Source organism: Apaloderma vittatum, unplaced genomic scaffold (genome assembly GCF_000703405.1).
Source record: "Apaloderma vittatum isolate BGI_N311 unplaced genomic scaffold, ASM70340v1 scaffold10858, whole genome shotgun sequence".
Lineage (NCBI taxonomy): Eukaryota > Metazoa > Chordata > Aves > Trogoniformes > Trogonidae > Apaloderma > Apaloderma vittatum.
In genome coordinates, this window is record NW_009730295.1 from 74,680 (window position 1) to 98,200 (window position 23,521).

Here is a 23,521-nt window from a genome sequence, read left to right on the forward strand (position 1 = left end):
TAGGAGCAAGCTGCACCACCTCACCTCTGCAGAAGTGAAGGAAGGAGCCATGTACATGTGTACATGTGTCCTTCAGGAATATCCCTTGGCACGCAGAGGGCGGCACGCTGCAGATAGTCAAAGGTGGCTTTTAGACAAAAGCCACCAGCCCATAGCTTCTGCAGAAGGACTTCTGCATGCGCAGACAGGAGTATAGTACCTTTAACAGACAGAAAAACTGGTAGCTCTGGGGATGAGGTTGACAAAAGATACACTGCCGGTTTGGGTCAGACAGGATGGGAAGAAGGTACAGGTTAAGAAGAGTTAAGTGATCCAGAGGAATTTGAAATTTGAGTTTTCCTATGATTCATTCTGCAGACGGCAGGAACTGGAAGAGTTGGGGGTTTATTTGACTTTTTTTTCCTTTTTCTTTGCTTTTTTTTTTTTTTAGCTTATTCTACTTAAAAAATTGTCTCCCTCATGCTTTTTATCTCCTTGTCTAGTTATTTCTTCTCAGTACCATGTATTTGTCATGTACTCCAGACTGGTGCGAATGATTATGCATTTTTGTAGCCGCTTTCTTCATTAATAAAACATTTGTTGTTTCTTTGTTTTTTATTGGATATTTTTGAGCTGAAGAGAACTGATGCATCTGAAATACCTTTTCTGGTTTCCTCAGCTCCTAAGTCAAAGATACAGTACTTTCTTCTTATGTTATGCACAAGTGGGAGTCTCTTTGAATAGGTTCTGATTACACCTCTCCTTTTGAAATGACTGGGTCAGTAACTCAATGGACAATGAGCCAATTGTTTTAACAAAAGAGAATGTTTTAAGGGGGGAAAAAAAGCCATTTTGAAGCATTACTGCTTTCCTGGCTTAGCTAATGTTTTAAGTGCCTGCTTTAAAAATCCTTGCTCTTCTCTGGTCTTGCAGTAACTGGTATTTTTAACTGCAGTACTTTGTAGTGACCTGGGACCAGTATCCTGGCTATTATTTTCAGTGTCAACCAGTGGTCAAGCGTCTTCGTCCTTTGCAACCATCTGACAAGGGGATGTCCCCTAACCTGAAGAGCTCACACTCCAGAAAGACAGCTCGTGGAGCTTCAGTGCTTTTTTTCCTGCTGTTCTCACAGAATTGCCTTTCTTGAAGAGCAGTTTCAGTAGAGAAATGGTGAAAAGGAGGGATCCTGAGACCCTCTGGGTACACATCCCATGTAGAGCTGCTATCAATTGCATGTCTCGGTTGACATCCTGGGTGCTGCTTTTGGAGGTTAGGGCCATTCTAGACCCAAGCAATAAGATCCAGAAGACTGAATCCAATTCCTGTAACTCATTTGGTTATTTAGAAGCAAAAGCAGCTACTCTGGTATCTTTATAAAAGAAGGGTTATCATCTTTATAGGAATTTCCTCTCCTTTCACGTTTCCTTGATCTATATTGCAAGAGCCATCAATACCCATCTATCTGCAGTGCATCTCTCTTTCTTACATAGTGTCTCTGACCTTACAGCCTATACACTTGGAGGAGCAGGACAGAGGCTAATAAAACATTTATTTGGAGAGTCTGAGTGTCTCAACCAGGAGGTCCGTGATGGAGAATGATGTTGAATCTGGTTTTCCAAGATCCTTATGCCTTAACCATCACGTTTCCTTCTTACCTGTGGGAGACCTGGAGGAGCAAAGCAAGCAAGATTCGTCTCTTTATGGAGTGGGAGCTTGTAATAATAAAAGTCTTAACATCTTGCTCCTGTGAGCTGACAATATAAAGTGTTTAATACAGTGTATGTCTGCAGCTGTACTCTGTCTCTGGCTGACTTCTGAAACCTAAGCCTTCAAAAAGCATAAAACTAATTTAAAATGAAGCATTGACTAAAGACAATTTAGGAGTTACATTTTTCTGGTATTTGATTTCTTTGGGTTTGTTTGTTGTTTTTTTTAAAAAAATGCTTTTCCTTGAGAAACATGAGAACGAGAGCGTTTGGGTTATTTTTTATTTTTCCTGAGAAAAAAGAAACTGTGGTTCTCCCCTAATTACGGAGCCTCAGAATCCGTGACACCAAAGATCACTAGAATGACAGTATGTTCCTGAGATCTGGCAGAGTTTCAGAATATGAAAAAAAACATGTGTTGAGGAGTCAGTTTACTTGGTATGATATTAGAGGCCTGTAATGGAGCTGTTACCCACACCCCTTTTCCTCTCCTAGCAGTATAATTAAACAGTTAACACATTTCAGAAATAATGGAATAATTAATGTAATTAAGCACGGCTTCTGTCACAAGCAAAGAGCATGGTAAAGCAGCACTGCTGTCTCTCCAGCATCAGAAGCATCCCTTTATTTTCACCTTCATCTTTCACTGGTTTATATGAAGGCAAAGGGCAAAACAAAGTTTCCAAAATTGCTGAACGTGCTGTTTTCAAAAGCAATATCCCAACAGCATGTGTCTAATTGGGAAATCAGTGAGCTTTGGACTTTTCAGATGAGGAAAAAACCAGTGCTTACGCCATTTTGAAACTGCTACCCTGTATCTGCCCTGGTTTTATTCTGCTGATCCACTGTGTTCATTCAAACAGACCTCTCCCTCGGACGAGGCGAGCAAGAAGCAGCTTTTAATGCCCCACCGCCCATCGGTGGACCACTCGGACGAACCCTTTCAGAGGCAGAGGGCAGTGAGCGCTGTCAGCATCATCACCAGCGCTCTGGAAGGTAAGATATGTCCTTAGTTCCCCAACTCAAAGCAAAAGACACTAATATTAAACCCCTGTTGTTTTGTAAGGAGACATTGTAGGTAGTTAATGCAATCCTATTACAGAGACAATGTCCTGTACTTACTTACTGCCTTCTGCTATGGGGGCTTAGGTGAGATAATCACTATCTTACCCATGGGCTTGTAAAAATCCCGTTAAAATACTGGCCATATAGTCAAAATTGGATCTGGTGAGATTTTATGCCCCCATAGCATTTGATTTACACGGAGCTAACCAAGACGCAGGGTAGCGGAGCGCCAGACTGTTTGGGTGACTGTACATACATTTATATCTCATCTCTCTGGAGCTGATGCAAAGTCTGGCATGTGCAGTCATCAGCTACATGCAGAACTTCCAAGCTGTGGGGGAGGAAAGTTTCTTCCCTGCAGAGCAGCTAATGGGACACAACAGTTTGGTGGGTGTTTGAATCCCACCATGAAATTTAAGGATGCTCAAAGGACCCGTTCGCCCAAGCAGATAGTTTGCAGAAAATTTTTCCCTTGCTCATTAGACTCCTCATTAGGTGAAGGAGAATTTCCCTTCCCTGTCTTCCTATAAAGAGGAACTTTTCATTTCCTTTTCACAAATTTTTTGATAGCGAGACAGCAACTCATAGCAAGCCGTCACATTTCTAGTCTTTATACACGCAGCATGAAAGGGCTTCTCACAGTTCCTCACATCTCCTACACTGTAAATTGAGACAAGATAGGAGGTAACAATTAAGAGTATAGAAAAATATCTGTCAAGAACTCAGTGTAAAGGGAGAGAAATTTTGGATTCTCCTGTGGCCTTATTCTCTGTGATACAGATGAGTAGGAAGGCAAGGCAAGATGAAGGGACATATCTGGGAGATGCCCTAAGAAAGGAAACTGGACCTAGCTCTTTGGAGACAGCCCAGAGAGAAACAACAAAGACTTCTCTCAGTCAGATTTTTATAATCCCCTGTGGTTATATTCAGCAGTATTGTGGCCAGAACACACATATATATATATATATATATATGCTTAAATAAATAAAGAGTTGTATTCGTAACAGGTAAATAATCACTTCAACATATTCCAGTGTTTAGCGTAGTCTGCAAAGGTTTTCTTTGTTTTCTGTGGGGCTCTTAGCAATTAGCTTTGTGGTTGATTTGCTTCTTTGGAATATGTTAAGAATGCCTAAAAGGCCTGAGCTGGACTTCTTATTATTTATTTAATGGTACTTTCTATTAATTTTTCCCATAAACATAGTGACCATTGAGTCTAGGGTAACTCGGAGGATGTATGTTTTTAGCTTTATATAGGAAAAACTGTTCAAACTTATCAAAACTTATCAAAACTTATCAAAACTTATCAAAACTTATCAAAAGTTTTCTAACTCCCAGACTTTGATTAGCCATTGAAACTGAATACTTGTTAACGACAAAATGAAAACAAATCTGAATAAAATGTATCACAGGCTTTAACAATAATAATAGCTGTATGATTTACGTGAAACTATGCGAAACAGCCAGAACAGAATTCCCTTCCCCTTTCAGTACCTGGTTTCTACTCTCAGCTCTTGGATAGTCATCATCTGCCTGTTTTTCCTAGACATCTGAAAACCTTGAAGAGAAGAGAAGGACCTGAGGTTATTTCATTCAAATATGAGAGGAAATATACCTCTGACACAAAATTTGACTGTGTTTTTCTCACCATTTTTAAAAACAATATAAAGTACCAGAAAAAGAACAGTTGATTCCAATTTTACTTTTCTTTTGCAGATATTTTTCAAAAACTAGTAAATCTGGAGTGATTTCCAAATCCCACCTGTGGTGGGAAAGAATGTGGTTTCTTAGTTGATTTAAACCATTTTAGTGCCACATCACTGCCAAGAGAAGATAGACCTTCCTCCTTCCCTTGCTGTGTCCCTGCACTTTGATTTGAGTGTACAAACAATTGGTTTTCAGCTGGATCAGCAGGCAGAAACAGCTCACCCAGAAGGTCCAGGAGCACAAAAGCTGTCAGAAGGACAGAGAAATAACATGTGGCTGAGGCTGAGAGGGGTGAAACTACCCCTTTTGACAGCAGCTTGGACTTAAAGAGGCTTGTGTAGAGTGTGGAGTCTCAGGGAAGAGTCACTCATCTGATGTGTGTCCATCATGAAGGTCCCCAAATTAATAACAGTGGAGTAAGCAGGGTTGGTTAGAAACGGTTATGAGGAGTATGAATTGAGATGTGTTCTACCTTTACCTGAAGAATTAATTCTTTAGGAAGGGACTGCCCTAAACTCTTTATTACTGGGTTTCCAAAAAACCCCTACAAAATTAAGAGTTTACATTGAAAATGTTTGGGGTATGGATGGTCCTCACATCATTTTAGGCACTTACCTAGAAACCCTCCGGTTGGAGGACGGAAAGTTTTGGGAGGCAATTTGGTTTCCCAGAGATCTCAGAGCAGTGCGTATGTTTGTGCAAAACCTGTGCATGTAGGACATCATACAATATTTTGAAGGCTTGCTAAAAGACACCTAATGCCTCAGTTCTGTTGTCCGATGAAGAAAAATACACTGAGAATCCAGGATGACTTGAGAGAGGAGGCTGTTTATAAACTGATAGAAATAACAGCCTTGGCTGAAGTTTTCCTGTTATCAGTCCAGGTTCTAATTATATAGACTAAAACCGTTATACAGCATTCCATGCCCATAAAGGAATGAGAAAAGGAAAGCATTAAGCAATTCCACTAATCATTATCATTCAGCCGTTAACTGTCTTTTCTGGCTTTTCTATTTCATGATTTAATGCAAATTATACTTATGAAGCTATTTCTATTCTTTTGTGCTCAGGTAAAACGAACATATAAAAGTTGTGTTTTAGGTAATATTTTAAGAGCACCTTTATAAAGCACACTGGAGCTACAGTAGCATTTTCAAGCAGATATATCCACTCCCCTGATTTTGTATTTGAGCCTTTCAGAAGAAATCAGGCCTTAATGCCTTTTTGGATTGTATATCAAGAACAGAAACACTATTGACAACCAGTGATCGTCTGGCTCTCAAGTCTTTAATTCAGCTTTAAATATTGGATTTAAGCTCTTTCATCTCTTAACCATTTTAAAAGGCATTACTTAAGATATCTATAAAATGTGACCTGGGAATGAAAAAAAAAGTTAAATGAAGATAGTATATTCTTATTCATTTGAACTTGCCAAAAATGGAAAAAAAGGATAAAAATCTGAGCCCATATATAATAGTGGACTTCACATATTTAGTGTGATTCTCCATTTTTGCTTGTGACACTTTTAAAAGTACTTTCAGAATAGGTCACTTCTGCTAAGTGCAGGTCAACTGGCAAAAAAACCCACAGTGCATAATTTGCCAGCCTGTTAGGACAGAAATATTTTTATCCTAAAAAAATAATCTGGGGTAATTCAGGGGCCTTCCTCTATATTATGAGTCATTTTAAGTGTTCTCTTGTCATATAACTCAGTGTGAATTTACTGTTCCTTTACTGCTTGTGACTTAGAGCTGGAGGAATCACACCAGAAATGTCCTCCCTGCTGGAACCACTTTGCTGTTAAATTTCTCATTTGGGATTGCTGCCCGCTTTGGCTTTTAATCAAGAAATTTGTCAAGTTCGTGGTAATGGACCCATTTACCGACCTCACCATCACCCTTTGCATTGTGCTGAACACGCTCTTCATGGCCTTGGAGCATTATAAGATGACGAAGGAGTTTGACCACATGCTTTACATAGGCAATTTGGTAAGTGAACATGAACTCGAGGTGCTACCTGAGGAGGCTGTTTCCTGCTTTTTAAAATTTTGACTGTGGCTTGGGAAGACCCCTTTTTGATACGCTGTCAGCGTCGCTTTGCCTATGACGTGTCCAGGAGGAGGAAGAGGAATGAATGAAGGACAAGGGTCTATTTTTACTAAATTAACATATTCTAACATTATTAGTAGCCATTAAAGCTGTGTTCCTGTGCTGTTCCTGATAGGTATCTAGTTTGTATCTGTTTAAGGAAATGAGATAAGAGAAAGGTTAATGAGGTTATTTGGGATTTCTGGTAAAGCAATGATAAGGCAGCAGTTCTTGGTGACTAGTAGTGACTTTAAAGTTAAAAAAAAACCCCACAACCCTACAGAAAGAAAAACAAGGCAAGTTCTTGGAAGGAAATAGAGTGGTGTGGAGAGATATGTATGTGGGAAGGTGCCTATGGTACATTTTCTGTATGTCCTGCTGTGCCTCCCTGCCTTGCTCTCGGCAGCGTGTGCTGGGTCTCGTGAAAACCCCAGGGCAGAAGGGACACGGAGCGAAGCACGGCTGATGCTTCAAGGGGAAACTCGTAACATGCAAGCTGGAGCAGCTGGGGAGAGAGCTGCAAAACAAGCAGAGAATGCTCTTCTCTGAGGAAAAACAGAGTGACACATCTACCACCAAGCTGCAGAGACAGCAGAAAAGCCTTTCCAGAGGCGATGTGGTACAATTTGTTATCCCAGGGGGCCACTAAAATTCTGCAGTTACTACAAAACGGAAGCTTTTTCTTTAATCATCTTTCTCTGAATTTGTGTTTAAAAGTTACCGTGTTATAGTGCTTTAAAACAATGTTTTAAATCCTTTTAATTTTAAAAGAGTCTGCTTTGGAAAAGACATAGGCTGTCTAGCTATGGCACAGTGGAATTGCCCCTAAAATCTAGTAAGTCTTATCTAGTAAGTTTGGAGTACCCTGAAATGTGGATGCTGCTAAGCTAGCATTTGAGAAGCACACAGCAGAGATGAAAAAAGCCCTTTATTTCTGTCAAAAACAAGAGCTACAGTGTCTCAAAGTGGTATTCACCTTGCCTAACTTTAGGTATTTACAGTGTAGAAGTCTCTGTCTGAGCCGGTTGCCTTTGTCTCCCTTTAAAGTAAATGGAGAATTATGGACAATTTTAAGGCATGAATAATGTGATGTTTTAAAGACATTTACTTTTGGATAAGGTGAACTATGTCCTGGAGGCCAGTGGCTGTAGTGACCGCCGACTAGAGTGGGAGTATGCAGAGGCACCGCAGATGTGACATTTGCCTTTAGTGAGAAACGTCCCATGCTGGCAGGTTTAGGTGGGTAGTAGCAATAATCAGACTTTTTGTAGCAGTCCTAGCCTATGTGGTACATCACATATGGATTTTTTTTCTTTATCCCGAGTTTTGTTATTCTTAGCTCTAGACCATCTTGGGCAGGTTGAGGTTCTTCTCCTAGGCTGTGGGACCAGTCTCCAGTTTTTCAGCTGCTGTGTCTTGGCAAATCTCCCTCTGTTGCTGTACTGTGCAAAAATCTGTTTGGGTCTCACCTCAAACCCATGCTCTTACCCTCTGCAGAAAGCAGTAGATAAGGGTAGCTAGGAAACTGATCTCTAGGACTTCATCCAGCTCCACAATGAAGCCGGCCTTCCTTGTAGTTTCTCAACAATTTGTGGCCTTCTAAGATGACTTAAAGAACTCCTTTGGACCACATGCTCACCAGAGCAGGTGGCAATGCTGCCGTTTCCCCCCTCTGCTAATTGGGATAGCAAGTATGTCTGCTCCTTGCTCTTGTTTTGGCAGACCAGCTTCTCCCGTTGCAGACCACAGACAGTGAAACTCTAGACCCTGACATCCCTCTTGCCAACGAGGCTTCTGCAGAATTTCTGGGGCTGAGCACAGCTGCCGACAAGAAAACAGAGACAATGAGTGGAGGAAGGAATTGAGAAGCAAATTTGGCAAAATTCTGAAAAAAAAAATAATTATCTCACTGTGAGTTTCTCAGCACTGCCTAGAGCTATTTTTCTTCTTGGTGCTAGAGTGTAAAATAAGCAGAACAGTCTGTTAATATTTTCTGTAGCAGTCTGATGGCACAGGGCTCCCCTTTCTCTGTGATCCCAGGATGGGTCTGTGGGAGGCCAGGTCATACCAGCTCACCATTTTCAGCTTTACTAAACCCCTGCGTAACTGGATTGGCTGTGAGTACAGCAGGTCAGAGGAAGACGACTCCATTTCACGGAGGATTTTGCAAAGTCATTTGTAATGAAAATTGCTATTTTTTTTGCAATTCCTCATTAAAGGGAAGAGATTCCTAGCTCCAGGGCAGACTGACAGACCGCTCCTCTGACCCCACGTTGGCTGACTCTCATCTTCCCACTGCACCTAACCCTCTTTGTGTGATTATACTAGCCTTAAATGGGGGGAGAAATATTAAAAAGGGCATATATTTGCCTTTTTTTCCTCAAGACTCATGATCAGAAAGCCAACCAAGAACGTGTACAACTTGACCTGGTTCATCTGCCTATGCCCGTTTAAGAAAATGGGTAGCTAGAGCAAGATTCTCCCAATTTTTGTTTTCCTTTAGAAACTGAGATACCATTATGGGATATTAAAGCCGAAATGGCTGAAATGATAGATAAAAGATTTTTTTGAAGACAAGGTCCTCCCAATCAGCAGTGCCATATTTAGTGCCAGTGGGATGTTAAGTTACTTATTTACTTTCCAGCCTTTATCATATTAAGTTTCCAGTCTCTTGTACAAGCACAGTCACCGCGTAGCAGGTGCCGGCGATTTGACAACTGCCGTTTGAAATTCGTGGCTGGTACATGATTCCTAATGCCTTTAGGAAGGCTCAGGCATTTTGCTCTCTTGCTGTGACATTTCCTTCTCAGAAGGCTATTGATTAAGATGATTCAGGCAAAGAAAGTGATCCTCCTGAGTCATTTCTCAGCAAGATGGTTGCATAATGTACGCAGCGTGGTATCGTGGTTTTTAAGGCAGTCCACTGGACATAATTTCACAGACATCCAGTTTCATCTTGTTCTCTGTCCTAAGGGAAATTGGAGCATTCTGGTGGGAACTTTTGATATCTCTGACCACCATGACTCAGAAATTGTTGGCTAGTTGGAAATATGAGATGACTTGTTGTGTTGAGTTCTTGGTAAGAAATAGTGATGGGATGTTGTTCAATCCCAAGGCATTGTTGCAGTCCTTATTATTTCCTGATGAGAAAGAGAAGGTATTTTGCCTAAGTAATTGTGTAAGATGTCCCTGTGGAAGAATTAATTCCTGAAGCATTTAAGAGAAAAGCCAAGCATTCCTCAAATGGAGTCTATGACAATTTATTTTTATTCCTTAATATCATAATTATATCATCTTAACTTTTCCACATCTTAGTGGGTTTGACATCTCTGTTGCTCAGTTTTGCTGGGATAATGCTGCAAATATTCAGCTTATTGGAAAGAAAACATTTTTTCTTTGACTAGGTGGTACTGATATGTGAGCTCTGGATTTTCACCACTTTTTGATGGACAGAGTTCATTAATGTTGATTTTTTCACAGAGAGGCACGTGCTTTAATATATATGTACAATAGAGAATTTTTCAGAAACATAAAGCTTTGTGCAGCTTGTACTGAGACTAGGAACAAAAATAAAATCATGTATGAAGAACTTGGTGCCCACATTTTGTCATTTTAAGTTGACTGTAGCCTTGTGTTGTGCATTTAAACTGTTGCTAAAGAAGGGCACATAAAAGAACAAGATCTGATTCTCTGAGCTACTTTACAGCAATGTGTTAAAACTAAATTTGCTGTCAGCAGCCTTCATTTCTCCTCTCCTTCTGCCTCATAGGTAATATTTATATGTTGTTTTAAAGAAAAATGTTCCAATTAGAAGTTCCACCACATGACATTTGATCTGGGTCATAAATAAGCAATGTGTTCCCAAGATGCTGTGAAAAGAAAATTGCCATGACTGTTTGTAAAAAAAAAAAAAGAAAAGAAAAGAAAAAAAAAAAGGCTAGGACTCAAATTAGGGTTTCTAATTGCCTTCGCTGCCAGCAATAACCTCAGAATGACTAGAAGCTTGCGTTGCCCTGGTATTGACAATAATAAAAAAAATAAAAAGGGATAATACAGTACAACCCAAATACCCCTTTAACACTCACACTGCATTCATTTGAGTTTCTCCACTGAAATGAATAGATTTAACCTTTCTAAGAGGCACCTCTACACTTTCTTTTTTTACCACTGGGATTATTCAGATGACGGAGGAAGATGGAAATGTATGTTCCAATCCAGAGCTTGAACTCAGAAGTCATTGTAGGCTTACAGCAGTATCAAATATTGTAAAAAGACTAGACAAAGTTTTAGCAGTGATAAAGAATCAACAATGAAAAAATAAAATATTTGCTTGTAAGATTATTTTGGTTTTCTGCTGCACTCACCTGTATTAGTGGAAAGTCTGCAAGCAAGGAGGCATGCTTAAAAGGTTACTTTGACTTCATATATTCTTTCTGCAGGTCTTCACTGGGATTTTTACAGCAGAAATGATCTTCAAAGTAATTGCCCTTGACCCCTACTACTATTTTCAGCAGGGCTGGAATATTTTTGACAGCATAATTGTTATTCTGAGCCTGATGGAACTGGGTTTGTCCAGCATGGGAAACCTGTCTGTTCTACGCTCCTTTCGACTGGTAATGGTCTTATTCTGTTCCTACTCCTCTTCTTTTACCACATCTTAGCTCTGACATGAATGCAACATATTTTCTTAAAAATGCATCTGCCGATAATTGCTGCAAACTGGTGAACAGTACGTGACACTAATTATAGGCTGCGGCATGAATGAAATTGTTCCAGATTTACATCAGAGTAAATGAGAACATAATTTGATTCCTTCAAGCTGTGCCAGGTACTTGTAGCACACTTAAAATGTTTCAGTTCCAATTTGCTATTTTATACCTGTACACCTGTTAGCATAGTCAGCAGATAATTGATAACCCGAGAAATGCAAGAGCCAGTAATTTATTGTTTTAGAAGTTGTTATTCCTAAATTACATTAAAAGCATGCCACTGTTCTTTTAAATGTTGTCACAAGAAAACGTCTTTCAATTATTCGTGGAGTGGTGTTTTATTTTTTTTTCTAGAACCAATCAGTGTAACATTGCATCTGTCTTTCATGGGGACTCCTTAGCTGTCAGCTTCTTTGTTATGCATGGGATAGTGGTATTCTATTAATGAGAGACTGCTGACATATTGGTAAAAAATAGTAGTTTCCTTGCCAGCCTGACATTTGTGTTGCACTTCATGTACCAGGATGTCCATGCTAATCATTCTGGCCATGATATGGCTTCACAACTTGGAAAGACCAGGAAAATAAGCCTGTATGGGCCCATATGGAAGACTTTTTTTTTCCCAAAATTCTCTGCACTGCTCAGAAATGCAAAATTTTCACTGCTGGTGTCAGATCCTGAGAGTCTCCTGTTGGTTTTTTCAGCAATCCCTCTTCCATAGGGATGAAATTAAACCTTCAGTTGAAAACACAGCACGAGGACTAGGCAGCATTTACGTCCTTAAAATAGGTCCTAAGTGGGACGTGGGTTGTGCATAGACTGCAGGATCCTTGGCACAGAGGTGATTTTCACCCCGGGAGCTAACAGCTAATAGCATCTGGCTGAGGCTTGCTCTGAAACACAGAGGAATTGCTTCTCTCTTTGTGGGAGATCTTCCCCCAGATGCCTGCCAGGCTGTTTAATTTGAGGAGGAAAAGCAACGTAAAAGAAAATATTAAGACGTGAGATTTCCTCCTTCCATACTCTCCCAACTGTGATACTGGGGGAATGAGCCTCTAAAAGCACGTCCACCTAACAAGGAAGAGCATAGGCTCTGGAAAGGTTGATTCTCATCACAGAAGCCCAACTGATATTTTATTAATAGAGGTAGGTTGACAGGAAGTATGGCTAAAATCACCTTGTACCACACGCACTGTGGCATTTAACGTCTTTCACAGTTTACCCACTTTAATAATTCATCAGCTGCAATGTCTGTTGCTTCTGAGAACTGACACTCTTATGTTGTGTTCACAGCTTCGAGTCTTCAAGCTGGCAAAGTCCTGGCCAACCTTAAATACGCTCATTAAAATCATTGGTAATTCAGTGGGTGCCCTCGGTAACCTCACTCTTGTGCTGGCAATCATCGTCTTTATTTTCGCCGTGGTAGGAATGCAACTTTTTGGGAAAAGTTACCTGGACAATGTGAAGAAGATAAGCACGACTGGCAATTTGCCACGGTGGCACATGAACGATTTCTTCCACTCGTTCCTCATCATCTTCCGAATTTTGTGCGGGGAGTGGATAGAGACCATGTGGGACTGCATGGAAGTAGCTGGGCAGCCGCTGTGCCTTCTTGTGTTCTTGTTGGTCATGGTGATAGGAAACCTCGTGGTGAGTTCTCAAGATGTTTTTTTAATCCTTTTCCCGGCGGTTGCATGCAAATGTAGCATATTTTTTAACCCAGAAATGGCAAATCTCACATTGCTCTCTGGCTTTAACTTGGTGAACCAAGTTGTCACCCAGTTGTTCATATCCTAAATACAAAATTGCTAGTACTGCATTGCTATTTAGGAATGAAGGCTTACTGATTTTTGCAGAAGAACAGATAATGTTTTACTAGAAGCACACAGGCTGATTACATTGATGTTATTTCTTAAGCCATTCATGGGGCTGAAGGGATCCCAGAGCTCTTTGCTATACAGGAGTGTCACCTCAGCTGTCACCATATCAGGCGATATTTTAATTTCCTTTCATTTTTGGTCCAGAACATGTGAACCTGACAGCTAGCGCAGTGTCTTTGAGTGGAGTCTTGAGTGTCTTTACATGTTTGAGGAAGCTGTGGATTGTGTTCACAGTAATGCCACTCGCTTGCCTTTTTAATACACTATCCTGTAAGCATGACTTATATAAGCTCTGAACCTTTTAAGACCAAATTTTATTTCCCTGTTGACATCTTATGGAGCTCTTTGCTGGCTTGCAGTCATTGTGGAAATGATTTGCCTGGTCAGCTTACAGAGCATCTTTGACATTGTGGCTCTAATGGGCTTACTGTTTAGATAGTGAGTTGTTTAATAGTAGATGTTGCTATAAAAAATATTGGGGTTTACTACTGATTGCTTTTAGTGGTTGTTTTGCTTTAAAGTACCCAGTGTTTTGGTTCTCTGCTGCTAGGATAGAAAAGTTCCTGAAAGAGCTCATAGAAAAACATAGCACTTTTTGTTGTTTGCATTAATTTGTATTTTAACAGTTAGTTTTGCACCGAAAATGTTGATTGCAAGAGCATATTGTATTTTAGAGTGTTTGGGGTTTTTTTTAATGAAAGTCAAAAGATTATACTAAGATTACCTAGGAAGTGGCAGAGTATTTATGTGGTTTTTTTCCCTAACTTTCATTTTCTATAGATTTTTCTTGGAAATAAATGTGATTAGCAAAGCTGGGGCAAATTATTACTTTCTGCATATCTCTTAGGGAGTTTAGCCTACCACCAAGAAAGTTAATCTTGTCCTTCTTCCTGTGTATGATAATATAACCTGAAAATAATACATAGTAAATTCTAGGGAAAATGTTAACATTTGAAATATTTATGAATTATTGAAAGATGTGAATTTGCAACATCTGATACTCTTAGATATTAACACTCATCAGCCTGCGTAAGTTCTGTTAAACATAAAATCTGATTCAACGGAGACTGTATTAACATCATCTACATATATTTAACCTTTAGCGCTCAGAAAAGGCTGTCCCACATGTAAAAAAAGATATTGAAATACTCTGTCAGCATGGATAAGCTGAATTTACTGGTCAGCTGAAAGCAAAACTGCTTTATCCTTTTCAGCCAATAGTTCTGTAAGCATGCGGCAGTAACTGGTAGATAAAAATTATTATTGTCTAGAGATCACTCAAAAAAACAACAAAAAATTATTCGTTCCTAAGTGTGAAAAGAAAACCAGATTCTGATCATGAGACTCACCCAGTGCCAACTGTGTAACATGGGTATTTCATGATGTTGATTAGCAGGTAGAGAGAAGGTTGTCTTATTCCTCTGGCATCGGCAGAATTCTTTCTTCAGTTAAAGTAGATTGAATTCACAAACTCACTTATGTGCTGAACATCATCAGAACCCAAAATCCTGGTAGCTGAAAAGAAGCACAATCCCTTTGAAATCAGAAGACTCAAGAACCAAATCATTTACCTGTAACTCCTTAGCCATCTATGCTAGGAAAGTTTCTCTTTAACTTGCTGAGATCCTTGTTCTTCCTCTGCATTTCAAGAGTCAGTTCTGAATCAGAAAACTATTATCCTAAGGTTGTATCTCATTCGGGATCTGAACTTTCTTAGTCTCTGAAGGCATGGAGGAAATTCTACAGCATTTCTGCCAGTGTAGCAGATCTGCACACTCCTCTACATTAAATACTTTTACTGTCACATCTGCCAGTGTGTATGGTAGTGTCTGTTGTCACTTTCCCAACTGCAAGGTTGATTGTTACGGAGCAGACCTGCTCTTTAATTTCTGTAAAATAAAGGCTGCAAATCGGTGTTGGAAGGGTTACAACTGCTGTGATTCTGTTGTATACTCAATGATGCAGTTTTCAGGGCTCACTGACATGAGCCTCACTAACATAAATTCAAAGGAACGGTGAAAAACAGCTAGGAAAGTTAGTAAGTGCCCTGGGCAGCTTCATGTTATAGAGGAGTCCAGCTAGTGAAAGGAATTTTAGTAAATCTTAAGTCTCTGGTTTGAATTCATATATCCTGAAAATGTCCTGTTCAGTGCCGCGTGAAGCTATGTTTACTGCTGGTCAGGTGATATTTTGAGTCATCTTTAAAGAACTAAACTTTACAACATCGTTGGAGAACTATGGCTGTTTAACTTGTTTTTGCACAATAAGACTGTGCTATTGTTGTCAGACGGCATTTTTAAAGTCATTGAAACATCTTTGGAAGGTAAAGCCAAACCAGACAGATAATCACAGAATGGCCTAGGCTGGAAGGGACCTTAGAGATCATTTAATCCAACCTCCAGGGATGCCTCTCAACTAGATCAGGCAACACATGGGGATAATAAAATAGTTTCTCCTCTGTTTGTAAGAAAGAGCTCCTGAAATTGCTACCTGAATAATTACGCTTGCTGTTAAGTTTTATAAAGAGCTTAACGTATTTCTTATGTGTATTTATGTTGCTGAGGTTAATAAGGAAAATCAACGAGACAGAAATTATTAAGAAGATGTAGTGGAATTTGTGTAGCGAGGCAGTCCCCAGTGGCCTCTACTCTTCCAGGTCAGCCGATGGGAGAGTCGAGCGTGACACCAGCTGCTTCTCAGGGGACAGTTGCGTGTAATGGGTGCTAACAACATGCATGAATAAAACTGACACTTCAATCACAGATGGAACAACCTTCCAACCTCACTGTGTGTGCGTGACGTAAGCTCGCCAAGCCACCCTTTTATTCTTCTGCCAGCCACCCGGATGAAGCCCATTTTCTGCCAGCTTCCCCTGAAAAGCCACCAAGTGAAGGATATCTCAACACGGGGCAGAAATGTACTCACTGTCTTTGCTCACACTCCAATTCAGCTGGGGATGACGTAGACAGCATGAAAAAATATCAGTTAGTGTTAACCCAAGCTAACAGACACGGTGCATTAACTCACCCTCAGGGCTGAGTTTCTAGACTGCCACTGTATCTCTCACCTCTGCCTGGTTTACATGCATCCCCTAGTAATTCCACAGCACATCAACCACTGTTCTTCAGTCCACCGCAAGCTGATAATTCACTACTGCATTTCCATGGTGGATTTTGTCTTCCCGGAGTCACAAGCATGTCAAGATGTAAAGTCTGTAACCAGGGAAGTGACATGCTGAGAATTTTCCTAGAAGGTGAAATATAAGGCTGGAAGTGCTCTTTTAGTATCAGGTCTAAGCTACTTTTTTTTTTTCCTACTGTCCTTGGAAATGCCATTCACTGAGGAAAATATTCCAGAGAACACAGCAGTAGAAAGCATCACCAGTTCTTAGGCTATCAGGCTATCCTGTAGGAAGAATTGCATAACCATTATCATTGAATTAATTCATGAAGCACGGAATTACCAAATACAAAGTGTAAGGTCGTGCACTCAGCCCTATTTAAGAATTTATGTTATGACCAAGTAGCTTACCAACAGAAAATGCTTGAGAGAATAATACAAGTATATATATCAATCACTACATCTGCATCTGAGATAATTGCATGGAGATGCCTTTGTAGTCAGATCTGGTTAATGGAGTCTGTGAAGTCATAAAATACCTTACCCAAAAAAAGACATCTAAAATATATCAGATTAAATAGACCCTAAAAGTACCTATTTCTGTCCCTGAAATCTTGGGATGCAGACTCAGCTAGAGATATCCCCATGTACTTTGGCAGACTGAGACGCTACGGTGTAGCAATATACCAACATCACACCCATTAAAAAAGTAAATGAGATTCTAAGACATATCAGAAAAGGTAATTACAGAGGAGAAAGGAGATTATGATTGCTATTGCACAGCGATCTGTGATACACCCTATGCAATACACCCTATTAATGACTGATGCTCAAGAAAGATTAAGTACTATTTGGAAAAACACAATACGGGAATATGCAGTTGATGAAGGGAATGCAGAACTGGGCATGGCAGAACAGTTTAAGTGACAGGATACTGCTCATCCCAAGATAATGGAGTGTATATCACCACAGATACCTTTAGGCTGGGATTGGAAAAGAAGTTTCTGACTGTCAGCACAGCGAGGTTGTTTAGGACAACTTTCCAGCAAGACTGACTAACCCCAAATGAGCAGTCTATGAAACTTGATCAGTCAATGAAGCAAGCAACTCATGTTAGCAGGGTGCTTCAGTTGGTGATCCAAGAGGACATTCCAGTCCTTTCTTCCCATGGTAGTTTGGGTGCCTGGCAGCAGAGCTTCTTAGCATGGTTTGGATTGAGATATGAAGTCACATGGTTTGGTTTAAACTCAGTGGAAACTTTTCTCTGAAAAAGTCAGATATGCCTGGAATCCATCCTTTTATTCAACTTCCATGTCTCAGGAAGCCTTAATGGATATTTCTTCTGATGCAATATGGCCCATGACTGTGACACAAAGAAATCTGGAAATTACACGTTCTTGGAAAACAGAGGTTTGTCCCTCCCTACCTGCCTTTCCTACAAATCTGTGTAGGACAGTTCCTTGAAGAGATGTTCTGGGAAAGAGAAGCTAAACCCCCATCAGATTATAATCTGTGGATTCTCAAACTGGTGAGATGCCAAGAAAATTTCATGAGATCTCATTCACCATGATTTCCATCAACTGTTCTGACAGACATGTGTCTCTGCATCAGGGCAAGGAAGAAAGATGTTATAAAGAGTGTGAGCACTGCCTAACTACTTAGTATTTCCACCTCAACATGTTCTTCCACAAGATTCTCCCTCCCACTAGCAGGTTGTCTTGAGCACCACCAAGGCAAACTGGATGGGAATAAACATCCTAGAAGGAGGAAAAGGGTGAGAGGTGTGAAGGACCATTTAGCAAAGATCCTGGCCTGACAGGTGTGATAGAGATTTGAGGAGGATGGGGAGGATTGTTTGGGTGAGGAAGAGAAGTGACTACAGGTATATGTGAAGCTTAGTCTATGAGAAGAAATTCACAACAATTTCCTGTCCTGAATCCCTTTCCTAAGGGACAGACCCTAAATAATACAAAGAGCCCTTGGGTCCCAGGTGACTATCTAATACTCACTAGATATGGCTGTAATCCTACTGTCAGGCAAAATCATTTTCTATATGTGCCTGCTTCCCTGACCATTTTTTTTAACATTAAGAACAAAGTAAAGGCATATGATAAATGTTGAATTCTGATTACCATTGTTTCCTTTTTTTTTTTACTTTGTTTGTTAATGCTACCGTTAGTTTGGTGTTTGCCATCAAGAAAAAAGAACTAAAACCTCACAAAAGAGGTAGCTGTGATGTATAGTGCATAATCATGTAAGACAGGGCTACTGTTGGATTGTATGGTTCTCAGCATGAGGGCTTTGTTTTTATATGAAACCATTTCCTATGTTTAATTACGGAATGCTACTACATGAGCATCACAATCTCTAATCCAGGAACAGATAAGGGAGTGTATGTGGCCACCTGTGTGGGAGACCTCATAGCCCACCCTGTGTGAATCCATCAGCTGGCCAACTGTGCAGGAGCTTCACATGCAAGGGACTATCCCTGCTGGAAGGCTGTGGTCAACTGTGCAGGGTATGAAGAAGTTAAATAATATGGAGCAAGATGGTTTTATGTATTTGTTCTCAATGCCAGAAAATATTCCTGGGTGCATTTATTAAATTAAATATTATTAGTGTAGAAGTAGCCCTAAAGTCCTGTCTCACCCAATACGGATACATCTCCATCACTGCAAATTTCTCAGCAGATCACAACTGGGCTTGAAAGAGGTCTATGGTAATGTGTCAAATTTTCCCTTTGTTTAAATGAAATGGACATAGAGAACTATCACTGTCTCTTGTGCTAAAATCATAAGTAATAGCAAAAGAGCTAGGCAGAGCTAACAGGCCTAGGTAAAAGTGGATTACAATTTTACATTTCAAGAGCTCAGACAGCCAAAGCATATTATAATGGTCAAAGAAGGTCTTCAGATGAGCCTTGTATTTCTGCCTGACATGATGGCACTGTCACTGAGGGAAGCTACATCAAGACTCTGATGGTTTTAAAAGACATGAAGCATTACACCAAGGGGTTTAAAGACCATGAAACTTTCCACAGGGTGATTATGGGTTGCTTTTCCCCAAAGGAATCTGGCTTCATTCATTAAGATGTCTTGTGCCAATAAATTAATGAAAATGGAACACTGATGACATATGATAGCACTTTTCCAGCCATCTCATTTTCTTTTCAAATCATGTACAAGCCTAGAACTACTGAAGCCCCATTTTCATGGTTTTTACTGTCTTTCCCTAGAGAAATATACAACTCAACAGTTGCAGTGAGGCTTGCTGCCCTGAATCAAGTAATTATTTTTGCATTTAACGACAAACACGCTCTTATTCATGGGGGCCACTGAAGACATCCACTCTGTGAATAAAGGTTAATCTCCTTGGAGGGGAATGTAGTATTTGTATTGCATCTGATCATTAATATAAATGAACTGGAATTTTACAATATTGTGTGCCTTCTAATTGCAAATAATAGGTTGGATCTGCTTGCTGGGAATTAAAACAAATTTGGGGACAAGGTATTACAAGCCCAGGTTACAACACTTTAGGTTTTAGCTTTTTTAGTTTTCAAACCACACTAGAGGTCTGTGTCATCAGGCTTTGGATATTGTACTTCTACCACCAAGCAGGTACCATCCTTAGGGTCCACCAGCTCCCCTTCTTGCACAATGGAAGGAAGAAGGGATAAGACGCAGCTATATGAAGCTGGGAAAGAACAGTGTTTTTCAAGGAAATGTGCATCCACAGGAGATTCAAAGAGAATTTCCGGTTGTTGCAAGTCTTGCATGAGCACTGCCTTCCCTCCACTCTCTCTCCGCAGCTCCGTGTTCATGTCCTGGATGCTGCTGTTCACCTTATCTGCTCTTTCAGCAGCTTCTAACATTCTGGAAATGCGCATTTGTGTTTTGGTTGCATCAGCTGAGAAGGCCACTAGACAAACAGGCGAGAATAGGCATGTCAATAACAGTCATCGTCAGGACACACAAAATCTGCAAAGCGGTGGGTGGAGTGCATGTGGGGGTCTGTGGAGGAGGAGGAGGGCTCATCAGAAAGTGACAGGAGCCATAATGAGAGCTGAAGGAACACTGGAAATGTGGGCTGGAGCATTAGTGGGTCCAGAAGAAGCCAAGAAGCCCAAGGGATCATTAGCGAGAAGTGTCATTTGAGTGTGTGTCATCAACTTGTTCACTTATATAAGGGAGGCAAATTTTCTTTCTCAAGTCACACACAGCTTTGCAGCAGAGCAGCCCAGAATACATGAATAAGCACATTTGGGGACACAAGCAAAACAGAGTCAAAACAACTGTCAGCGTGTTACCATCCTTTTTGCTTCTCCTGATGTATACTTACGGTTGGGCAGCAGGTACGTTTAGTGTAATAATGGAGAGTTCAAGCCTCAGAGGAAAGTAGCTAAACTCCATCACATTTCTGAGCTTCTCTTTTCATAGTTTTCATGCCTGCTATGTGCATAGTCCACAAATTATTTTTGTTATTCCTATTCCCTATTGTCCATCCTTGTTTGAGAAGTGTCTGGGAAGGAGAGCACAAAGGTGCTTTTGAGCAAAAATCTGGCTATATCTACTGTGAGTATTAAACACCTTCAAGAGTTATGAAAGGTCCTCCAGAAACAGTGATTCATCATGTGATGAATCAAAAAGATAAAACCTGATACCAACCATCAATCAGTCCAGTTGCCTCTCATGACTCTTAGCAGAGATGAAAAGCTTGCATCCTTGTGTGGTTTACTTTAAAGACAAACCTTTTGCCGGACTTCCAGACTCCAGTCTTCAAAAATCATGAGATCTACCAATGCCCACATAAATATCATTCATTTTGCTGAGTAGATATATCCTATCCCCGTGTGTAACACCAGATGCTGGTGCTAAAAAGTCTGAGGCAATTAACCTCGAGATAATTTATGATGGACCATCGGAGACTGCTGGGTTTCAAAAATGCCATTGTATGGTAGATTAAGTAGAGTCCATTCAAAGCTCTGAGATATAGGGCTGCTTTGCCCAAGAGAGGTGACAGAAATGCACCTGAGAACAGGGAGGAGGAGACGTTACTTTCAAAACGTCCTTCTGAAAAGTAATCTGCTTCCTTCTGTCACTCCAGATTTATGAGTTTCTGTATCCTGCCACAGGCTCAGTTGTTTCTTCTGAAGAGTTTAATCTTGGCACTTGGTGACTAAATAGGAGCATGCAACTCATATTAGGGGACAAGTGTATTCAAGGTATTATATATTGTTCATGTTGAATATATACTAAAATCTGCCATTTTATTCCCTGCGACATCTATCCATAGAAAGGTTGATCTTTTTATATACAAACAGCCAAAATCCTAATACAAGTTAGTATACAGAAGGGTCTTTTCTCATCTGTGAAACAAGGAATTCCCAAAAGCGACAATCCAAACCAGATTTATTGGCGGACTGTGACATTTTTTTGGCATTTGGTGCAGATTTCCATTGGTAAATTTATTGCTTCTTGATCTCTAAATGGGATGTATCAGAGAGGAATAAAATCTGATAATAAAGCTAGTACTCTTCCATAGGTATGTATATAATGGAATGTGAAACTATCTCCCATTAACCTTCGTGGGTGTGAGATGACTTAGAAATATGGAAGAAGAAGAACGCTAATACATTAAGTCAATCAACCTGTCCCTTGGAAACCATCCTTATGCCTTTTGTTCCAATTTTGTTTCCAAGTCAGAGCTCTTTCTCTAAAAATATTGCTTAAGCATTGACTCCATTATATGAACTGATGACAAGATTAAGTATTTTTTGCAGGATTCACCATAGATGTATGTATATATATATATTTTATTTGTGAAGATGATATACTAGTGGAGTGTTGAGATTTGGTTGTATTCCAGGGGCTGGAGAGGAGTGGAGTTTTCACAATAAAAACTGCAGCCCTGTGAATATATTTGGCATCAGTAGGGTAGAATGCTGCCTCTTTTTTTGTACTACCTCTGTCCTTGGTTAATAGTGTAACTAGGGTTTTGTCAGTGGTTAAGTTGCTTCTAATAGTTGGGTAGTTATTAAAAATCAAGAAGACACTGTGTCAAATTTAATTGGACACGAATGTGCAAAGGTGGGTACAACTAAATGTGTCTCTCTTTATTAATGTCATTGTGTAAGTTGTCTGGATGTCATTGAAAGGGTAATGACAACAGAATTGTTCCTAGCACGTACTGAGGGAAGGGCAAGGTTTTCATGTTAAAATAGACCAGGTGGTACAAGTTTAAAACATTATTCATTACTCCTAAGTATCTAATACTTCTGTTCAAAAAAAACCAAAAACAGTTAAAGAAAAAAATTCCCTACAAAAACTAAGCAGTGAGCAGTTTTTTCTAACAGTTGTCTCTAGAAATAGCTTGTTAAAAGTGATATGTGAAACAATCAGCTAGTCTTGACAGCCTTAACCTTCTTAGGAGGTATATGGTATTGAAAAGAGACTGGAATTTATCTTTTCCACGTGCAGTGCATACTCATACCTGCATTTCTTCACCAACACAGTCTGTGGCTTCCCAAGGAAATATGCTGAGGAATACATTTGTAAATTAAATGTGGTACACAGAGTTAGATACCAATTTCCTGCCCTTTTGGGTCTTATTGAACAGTAAGAAGCTCCTGCAATCAAAGAGGTCCTGCCTTTGGACTCCTGCTACCATCCCACATTTCCTCCTGTTCCCAAATGTCAGCTTGGCTGACTCTTACTCTGTTAAACTCCTCTAAAAACAATAAAACCGGTGGCCCACATTTGCCAAAGAGAGTCTCCAAGAGATATGGAACTACGCCACCAGTTTTGTATTAACTGCAAACAGTTAAAAGGAAAGGAGAGACAGACCTGTTGTTTTTTCATCCCTCTTAACACTGTTATTTCTTTGATGCTCTTTAATTTTCTTTTGTTCTATTTCCATGTCACTAAACTTCATGTGTTATCTTTTCTTCTCCTTTTTTTTCCATGGGTCATCCCTAGCCAGACTCTGTTTCAATCAGTTCTTATTGAATATGACTCAGATTTGCCCTTCCTTTATTTTTCTTCTGCCTAAAATGTATTTTCTTCCTTTTTGGTCAGCTCTGGTCATGGTCAGTAAATGCTCTCTTTGACATTACCACAAATCCCAGCTATAGTCTTCCTAGTCTCAAGCTTCGAGCAGATCTCCTCTTTCCACGTCGCTTTAGCTTTCTACCTTTCATCACATCTTCTGCAACCTCCATCTCATTGTGTATTTTGACTTCACCCTTCACGATGCACAAGCAAATTCCA

The 23,521-nt window shown here is 40.0% G+C and overlaps 1 protein-coding gene across 2 annotated transcripts in view; it reads left to right on the forward strand.

Annotated features, from left to right (window-relative positions):
* The window catches only part of LOC104277944 (sodium channel protein type 5 subunit alpha-like), a 175,476-nt gene that overhangs the window by 69,320 nt on the left and 82,635 nt on the right, over nt 1–23,521 (forward strand). For both annotated transcript variants that reach the window (XM_009874761.1, XM_009874762.1), the window contains exons 12-15: nt 2,549–2,681; nt 6,207–6,445; nt 10,984–11,157; nt 12,547–12,903. In XM_009874761.1, the coding sequence (XP_009873063.1) occupies nt 2,549–2,681; nt 6,207–6,445; nt 10,984–11,157; nt 12,547–12,903 (903 nt within the window). The remainder of the gene's footprint in view (nt 1–2,548; nt 2,682–6,206; nt 6,446–10,983; nt 11,158–12,546; nt 12,904–23,521) is intronic.